Source organism: Dendroctonus ponderosae, unplaced genomic scaffold, assembly GCF_020466585.1.
Source record: "Dendroctonus ponderosae isolate FM_Combo_2020 unplaced genomic scaffold, Dpon_F_20191213v2 Dpon_F_20191213_3, whole genome shotgun sequence".
Taxonomy (NCBI): Eukaryota; Metazoa; Arthropoda; class Insecta; order Coleoptera; family Curculionidae; genus Dendroctonus; species Dendroctonus ponderosae.
Window position 1 is genome coordinate 1,310,665 of NW_026018508.1, and position 8,879 is coordinate 1,319,543.

Here is an 8,879-nt window from a genome sequence, read left to right on the forward strand (position 1 = left end):
CCTTCATATCATCAGTCTGATAAAGTGTCCGTGTAACAAATTTGACGGGTACTAATAAAATGCCAATATCGGTCTTCGACTTTCGTAAGACTAACAACTAGAATGAGTACTCGAGAAACTGATTCGAAGTAACGAGTAAGTTAAGAGTTAAATCCAAAAGTAACTAGTCGGTACGAGTATTCAAAAGTAATCAAATCTCACACCACTAGTCTACATATGTTTAATTTAGAAATCGTGAAAATGTTAAGAGGTAAAATTAGATCGATTTGGGGCACCTCTAATAATAAATATGTTGTAACCGCAAAACAACCGTTTTGCGCCCTTTTTAGACTTTATTTTTTTTTACCAACTTAGTTTCGTCCTTTGTTCACTGTTTTTTATTCTTTTTTAATTTAAATCTTATTGACATGAGATTATTGTTTTGAGTGTGTTTTATAGTTTTGACAGCCTGATCGTTTTATTTGATGTAATTTTAAACTCTCTTAAGACGGGACTGACCATGATTGACTTATTTAAACCAATGTTAATTTTAATGTATTTTTTTAGTATTTTAACTGGATAGTCTGATGGTCGTGTATTAATTTTTAATCTGTTGTGAAGTTGAGTTTTAAGTTTTTTTTCTTTAAATTTTTAAATTTGTATTGTATAACAATGTCACACACTAAATGTTGAAACTCCACCGGGCTCTAGGCTAAAAAACCCCTCTGTTTTCCATTTTAGAGCCCTGAGGATGACTTGAATAAACATTGGCCCATGAAAAAGTAGTGTTTCATTTTGCCACCATCCGTTGACCGAAAATCTCACTATTGAAAAATTAATTACTTATAATAATAAAGTTGGGATGGTAAAAAAATCGATGATGCACCTAATGTGTTGCTAGACATAATACACAGTCTTATCCACACCAGCATTTTAATTTTTGTCTCAATTTTCAAATAAGTATGTACTTCTCACACATTCTCTACTGCAGACAAGAGTTCCGCCATTTTGGCAAGAGTCTGTCGCGACACTATGTGTTTGTGCATGTGAACATCTAATGCCATGACATCGAATGTCGAATGCTGCCACGGAATTAGATGTTACAACTTAGGCTGAAATTCGCGAGTTTAACTACCAATGAGGGCGCTGCAAAACGTAAACATTACTTGTTTTTAACTGGAGAAAATCATGATTACATTGGCCATACCTTCCACACATCCCATTCTTTTACTTTCGTTGTTAAGTCTATAACAGAAAAGAATACTTACACACTTTTCTATCTGTTTAAAGGCTGGCAAAAACTGAGAACAACTAATCAAAATCAGTCACAATGACATCTAATAAAAATAAGTGTCAAATGTCAAATTTGACTACTTAAAGTGTAGTTATAATTTAGTCGCCAGTGGGCGTTTGAACTTTTAGACTCGTGATTTGACATCGGCAGGCGAAATTAGAACAATTCGGATATGACGCCATTGCCGAAGTTTCATTGCTGGAAAAGTTTTCTCAATTTTAAGTGTTATTATTTTTATTAGATCAGGTGCTACCTACAAACTACTAGGAATATTTTAAATTTTATTATGTTATATTATTATATTGAAGATTCATACACAATAAATTGATAAATATTATTACAACCACTATTACAAAATAATTATAAACGTATGTAAAAGTGTGCATGAGTTAATTGGAATAAACTCATCAAGAAATAAATGGGTTCGTGCGCGAAAAAATCCTCAGACAAGTCGATTAGTATTTTAGTTGATCATTTTTTTCAATCAAAACTTTCTATACGGGGTGCGTCCTAAACATTGGGCATGACCAACGCACAAACTAACATTTATTTTTGACGTGTCAAACGTGGGTTTTTCCAACTGTTTTGAATGTTGTTTATTTCACATCATCCTTGTCAACGTACAATAAATTCTGTAGCATCTGTGAAAACGCAACAACCGTTTCGTAAATAATACAATGTCTATTTAGATAATACAGTACATCACCTTAATTTTGATGTTCATTTTGTAATAAAAATAATACCTAATAATTATTATCAGCGATCTATACAGAAATACAGAAAGTACCAATTTATAGGTAGTTAAGTCCTACATGTACCTATATTACATTTTTTTTAATTCGGCATTAATAGAAATGTTGGGTTAGTTTGTTGCCTGTTTTGAACCAATAAAAGATTTATTCACGCAAACGATTCATAATTGGTTCGGGACTGCAATGTCTAATAAATCGGCCTTTAAGGCCTCCACGTGTCGAAAGATTAGCCCTTGAACTCTACATATCTGAATAGATCTTGCTAGTTGCGTTTAGTTCACATTTAGATGGGTTAAAATGCATTTTTACTTTAGTTTTCAGTTATAATAAAAGCAGTTTAAATAGAAAACATGATGCTGACTTAAAACAGATTCTGCTATCTTAATACGCCAACTGATCTGACTAAGCAAAACTAATATAAGGGCAACATACTTCATACATTTGTGTTTCAATTGATAAAATATGTATACGTTTTTTACTCATTTGTGCATCTAGATATATGGATATTTTTAGATCCATGTAGGTATATGGCGCCCAAGCAAAAGTACAATTCACGTTATGTAAAGACAATTGCCCTGTGATTAGTAATTGTATGCGTAACGAAAAACGACCAACGCCAACTACATCATTAGGGACAAGAAAAGCTTCTAAATTACATTAATTTGTACAGGGCACGCAAAGTAGTTTGATTAGTATCTGATACAAAGAACCAAGAAAATTTGTCACAGGGGTTGGGCTCATAGGTCAGTTGAAAGGTTGGTACTTAAGGACTATTATTTTAGTATAATAATAATAATGCATATACTTACACTTCATTTTCAACAATGCTTATTATCTTATTCGTAAGTACCTTTCACAAAAATCACCGAAAATGCATCGTTTTAAAGCAAATAAACAAATTGTATACACATGAATACTGACGTAACACAATCACTTCACTATTTAGAAAATTTGTCATTTAATGAACAAGACAATTGACAGAAGACAATTGACATCTCATAGCAAATGTTCGCCAATGAGTTCCCAAGAGCAAAAACATTGCAAATATGAATCAGAAAATGTATACAGGATTATTGAAAACTTTACCAACCATATTACATGTTTTAAGTATGTCTGGATAATTTATATTTATAGAACAAAGCATTAAAATCTGTTGTTAAGGAAAATAAACTGGTTAATGCATTGAATTTTGTGTATGCATCTGACCATAAAACAATTGTGGTATTAGAACCATAACCCAAAAAATTATTTCTCCATTATGTATGTTGAAATCAAGTAATTTGGCGTATGTAGTAGATATGTATCTATTTTTTAAATTATATAAAACAAACAGTGATGTGTGAATATTTTCCGCTATTCTGATGCATAAGAAAAAAATGTCTTTCAGGAGATCCTGTCTGTGCCATGTCATACCATGATTTACATTTTTCTAAACGCAATATATAAGGTTATACAAAATACAGTTAAATGTAATTGGAGAAATATATATTAAAATAGACATCTTAAAAATCAAATTCACTTCTAATTACTGTCTAACTAATGTTAATAGAAATTTGGAAAAAAAAGTATTTTGTGTGTAAGTTAGTTATGGAAAAACGTATCTTCCTATAACGTAGTTTTCGCTTTTTTAGAAAAGTTGGCACATTATTATTATTAATTAATAAATATTAAAAACGATGATTCTTCTGGGCAGTCAAGTTATTTGATGATGAAAATATGACTAAAAAAATTAACAACCGCTGCCTTTCAATTTTGCCTTACAACGCCCTTCAATTTTAGTTAAAACGATTTAACCAAACAAAATGAACATAATCCGAATAATGAAAAAATAATGATTGCTGAAAACGTGAAGATATTATTTCCATTATTTTTTTAACAACATTACAGGTTGTTCGCGTATGGATCAAGCGCAGAGATAATGAACAAGGGAACGAGCCTAAGTTCTTCTTCACGCTAAAAAAATGACTGGGCTCCAGCAATGCCAGGTCTACCGATTTTTCGGTAGATCTACCGATTCGTCAAGGAATCTACCGATACCATGCAGATTTCTACTGAAAAGTAACAAATTAAATTTCATATGAGTTCATAACACGTTTCATATGAGAAACATACTGAGAAATCTATTAGACTGTTTTTTTTAAGGAATTACTTACTTTCTGTTCCATTTTCCAACATTGACTTTAAAAATCTTAATAACTCCTTACCAGTTTCTGACATATATTTAGGTCTTAATGTACAGAAAACAATTTTAGAATTTGTAATATCAGAACAATTGACATTTTTTGTTACAAATTAAGGTGTTTAGATTTCTATATCGAAGGGGGCTCACGAATAATAAAGCGGTACCCACTAAAAAATAATCCTATAGAAAAATTATGTTTTATGAATCCGGCAATAGTGAAATCAGGTTTCCTACAATCTATTCTGATGTTGCAATAATATTTCCGAATTTAATAAATAATGGTGAATTACAAGGTCTGGAACACAGAATAGCGTCTATTGCGAAATGTTCTGAAAATATTGAAACATGGAGATGATACATTTATGTTTCCAATTGTAACGAATTTTACTTGTAACTTGCTTATTCTGCCTCACTCATCAGCCAAACTAAGTTCAGAAATAAGTTAAAAACTAGTACAATTTAATCTTTACTTCACACCAAGAGATATATTGGTAGCGACAATTGTCACAGTTTTGAAATTGATGATAAGCTTGTGTTATCTATGAATGCTAAAATCTTATATAAGGATAATTTGGAACGCTGAGGAGATATTTTTATTTAAAAGAAAGAAAAGTGATTAGTTCGTGAAATTAATATTAATAATTTTATTAGCAATATGTATGATGAAGATTTTATTGAATTTTAAGTATTTATTTTTTTCTTATTTTTATTTATTATTTTATTTTGTTAACAATGTGTTGTAATTTTTAAAGAAATGTTATAAATATATCTATTGACTCTTATGTTTTTTTTAGTGTTGCTGTAAGTTCAAAAAAATTCAAGCTTTGAAAAACATGCGATTTTATGGACCCCTTAATAATGAAAGAAGACTGATTTTCTACCGATTTTTACGATATCTACCGAAAAGTGTCGAGCTTACCTACCGAAATTCGATTTTCGGACCTGGCAACGCTGCTGGGCTCAATCAGCTGTTTGTATTTTTATTACAAATGTAATTTAAAAATGCTGTTATGTACTATATGTACTTATCATATTTGAAGAGTAAGTATACAACAAAAATTAAACAAAACATTAACAGTGCAAACTAAAATGCTCTACTTGCTAGATAAACTGTTACTACTCTTATTTTAATGTTGAATGCTATTTTCTATTAGTAGAAAGATTAGTTAGGTCAGCAGTAACCGTAAATAGCAACATTCAACAATTGTATTCTACGTACCTAAATTACTCATAAAACTGGTACTTTTCCTCCACAAACTATTTAGCACATAAGTTATGTGACATGTCATTTGAACATGAAGGATTTAATATACAAAGTGTCCCATATAATGTTTGTCTTTGTATTCAGTTAAAATACGTTGTCAAAGCAATCAAATGCTAAAGGAATGTTCACACTTCCAGTTTGAAATTAATTAATAATCATGACGGGACGTCTAAATTATACAAACAAAGATTATTTTAACTTCTATGTTTTTTATATGTTTTTATTTGCCTTAAGCCTGGGCTCATGTATCCGTTTATAAGATAGTACGATGATTCGAAAGTGTTTCTATTGGTTGGAGATCTGTCAGTTCGTACGACGGCGGACGTCTATATGACGATTGGAGATAGACGTATATCCAACCAATAGAAACACTTTCGTTAATGGTACCATCGTATAAACCTTTGATTATAAAACTAAGTTTTATATTCAAAGGTATAACCGGATGCATGGGACACAGGTTTAATTTTTGATTTCGGGTCATGAGCGACACTAGAGATGAGCTAAAGCGTGATTTTAAAATCAGTTATAGCTGTGAATGTGATTTCTTTTTAATTGTGAATTTAACCTGTGAATGTGATTTCACTTGTGGTTGCAGTTTTTGTGATCGCAGAGTCATAAGGTGATGGGCAATTGTGCGTCACTTGCAGAAACAATTTTAAAACATTTGTAATTTAATACAGTTAAAATTATGGTTTTAATAAAGCCACTAAAAATATTTTATGTTGCAGATATGCTTAAATTAAAGTAATCCTGCAACAATAAAATGTCGAACTCCCTACGACGTGAGGTTCTTCAGAGTTTCAAAGCTTTACACAAGACAAGACAAACTGTTTTCAAGGGCGATACATTTGCTCTTAAAGAAGGACGCAAGAAAATAAATGAAGAGTACCAAAAATGCAAAAATGTTGAGAATACAGGCTCGATTGAAGAATTAGTCAACTATGCAAGAGCTGTGGAACATGAGCTTAGAACCTGCGTGATTCAAGCGAGAGAAGTTGAACCAGGATTTTATCAAGCCGAAATCAGAAGTGATACAGTCAAACTTGATAACACGCCTTTCAATGAAGCGGCTTGTCTCAACTCAGAAAAAAAGAAGACATCGCCAGGAAGTAGATGTTCTAGTTAAAGATAAAGCTTTAGTTGTGGTGAATGAATAAGTTGTTATTTATTGAATTATTTATTAGATGAAAAGCTTCACAGTTAGTCAATAAAATGTAAAACAAACACTTATTTTTCAATCATGCGGTTTCGATTTTCTGCGATAAATGCTTAATTTAAATTTTGATTTACAAAACATGCTATTTTAATCATTTCGGACACTGTGTCTTGAATGCTTTAGAACTGAGCAGAAGCAATTTCTCCATTTTTTTTGCACCACCAGCATGTTGATGCTTTAAGCATTTCCTAAAACTTACCTATATTAAAAAAGGTGTGCGTTACAGGACGCTCGACAGAAGTGATAACTTAGAATACAAAAACATTATTAATAGAAACCATAAAATATGGAAGTTGTTTAACGCAAGTTGCATATGTAGTATCTAATTCAGACCTGAACTATAGGAACTGCTGACGAATGGACTTTAAGGAATATTACATTTTAATATAACCAAATTGACAAGTTGTATTAACGAAATAAACCTTTTTTCAAACGCCTCTTCGATTGTTGTTCGATATACGTAATTCGCATGATGGCCACACTAATGTCAACTTTCCTGGGCTCCAGTCACAGTGAGAAAACAAACATTTTTTGTGTATCGTTTTTTTCGTTACGTTTCGGCGAGACAACAGCGCCATAATCAGATTTTAAAATTTATTCAAACTCATAATTGGTAACCATTTTATTTATTTAGGTCTTTCCTGTCTTGAAATCTTGCAGCACCTTTTATAGAACAAATGGAAGAACGTACCTACATTATACCTAAGTATATATATTCTGAAATATTGCTTCAACATTAAATTCTGCGCTCGAGTAGGTATCTGAAAATTGGACAGTTTTCTGTACACGCAGTTAATGCTAATTATAACTATTATACCTAATAATTGTAAATAGCGATCTCTTGTGGTGACACCCTATATATGTATGTAAAATATTACAACATACCGACTTATGTTTTACACGGGGCCCCAAGTGCAATCTACATTGAAATGGTGTTTACTTTATTATCGTTTGCTTGACAAAATATACATATTTGAAGCAAAAATAAACTGTACTATTGTTTATTTTCAAATAATTTCCTTGCTTATGCAGGGTGATTACACCGACAATATTCATCATTGGGATCTCCTAAACGTACAGAGAGTTAATTAAATAACAAAAATATTTACGAATTTAATGCATGTTAAAATATTTTTTTTGTTTTTTTTGTTCAGCCTGGCGTAGATTGCACAAATTAGATACATATCCAAAAGCCGGTACTTAAGAAGGGTATGAACGAAATACTTAAATACTCACAAATTTGAAAATTTAGCTTATTTATTAGGGCCTGTGTCTTCAGGTATGCCAACCGGTTGTCACAATGTACAGGGTATGTGTGTTGTTGTTTCTAGTTTTACTGCCAATTTTGCGCCGCCAATTTCTTCTGTGCTGCGCAAGGGCCTTTTATTCCTAAAAATACGAATTCTCGATTGAATTTGAAAACTTTTTTGTTTGTTGCCTGAAAAGACAAGCAATCGCAACAACCAATGTGAACACGGTTCAAATTAATTTTGTTTTAAATAAAACCTAGCTAAAAAAACCATTGTAATACAGAGTGGTTTTTTTAGTGCAATAGAGTCCATTATTTCCGATGGTGTTGAACTTTGGAAGAATAGTTTCATATAAAAGTTGTTGACGCACAAAGTGCGCACATTTAAAAAATATCTTATATGATACAACGTGTCTCAGAAAAGCGAGGCAAGATCAAAGTGTATTTTTTTAAATAGAACTAGCCATTTTTCATTAGCTCCTGGAATGCAGCTTGAAACGCTGCATATGCACCGTAAATTGTTTTTTTCTTACTTACGGCGTTGGCAGATTACCGCAATTTTAGTAAAATTTTGCTTAAAAACATATCTAAAAATTCATTGCAGAAGCAAAAAAAAGCAGTTAAAGATACAAAAAAATACGTCTTTCCAATCACCACAGATCTGTTAAGAATTCTATTGCATCATAATATTAATACATCGTACAGTGTTAACACTTTGGACTTCAATCTAAAACTTTAACGCAATATAACTTTTGTTTCCTTTCGCCCGATCAGCCTAACATCCTTCTTACTCAAAACACCAGAAAAGCTGATCGACAGACACATCAGGGAAGAGGTTCTTACTAGAAGTCCTCTACACCACAACCAATATGCCTCCCAAATGGGAAAATCCTGCGAATCTGCTATCCACGAGTTGGTGCAGAGGGCACAAACCTCATTAGAG

General features: G+C 31.8%; 2 protein-coding genes and 2 long non-coding RNA genes across 8 annotated transcripts in view; 2 read left to right on the forward strand and 2 right to left on the reverse strand.

The window, feature by feature from the left end:
* The window catches only part of LOC109542535, a 58,229-nt gene extending 52,711 nt beyond the window's left edge, over positions 1–5,518 (reverse strand). For 2 of the 5 annotated variants that reach the window (XM_019911795.2, XM_019911790.2), the window contains exon 1: positions 2,835–2,995. The gene's annotated coding sequence lies outside the window, so the exon portion shown is untranslated. Of the gene's footprint in view, positions 1–2,834; positions 2,996–5,426 lie in introns of those variants that run through there. The other 3 variants (XM_019911797.2, XM_019911796.2, XM_019911791.2) reach the window with 2 other exon arrangements.
* Positions 2,484–4,099, forward strand: LOC125504012. Its single transcript, XR_007281248.1, has 2 exons — positions 2,484–2,780; positions 3,913–4,099. It is a non-coding gene; the product is annotated as an uncharacterized LOC125504012 (long non-coding RNA).
* A 681-nt stretch (positions 5,519–6,199) lies between the features above and the next one.
* On the forward strand, positions 6,200–6,695 carry LOC109542536 (complex III assembly factor LYRM7). The gene has a single exon (XM_019911798.2). It carries the CDS (start codon positions 6,235–6,237, stop codon positions 6,595–6,597), a length of 363 nt encoding a protein of 120 aa, XP_019767357.1. The 5' UTR covers positions 6,200–6,234; the 3' UTR covers positions 6,598–6,695.
* Positions 6,696–7,297: 602 nt separating this feature from the next.
* Positions 7,298–7,691, reverse strand: LOC125504010. Its single transcript, XR_007281247.1, has 2 exons — positions 7,505–7,691; positions 7,298–7,448 (listed from the first exon to the last, which is right to left on the reverse strand). It is a non-coding gene; the product is annotated as an uncharacterized LOC125504010 (long non-coding RNA).
* Between the last annotated feature and the right edge of the window lie 1,188 nt (positions 7,692–8,879).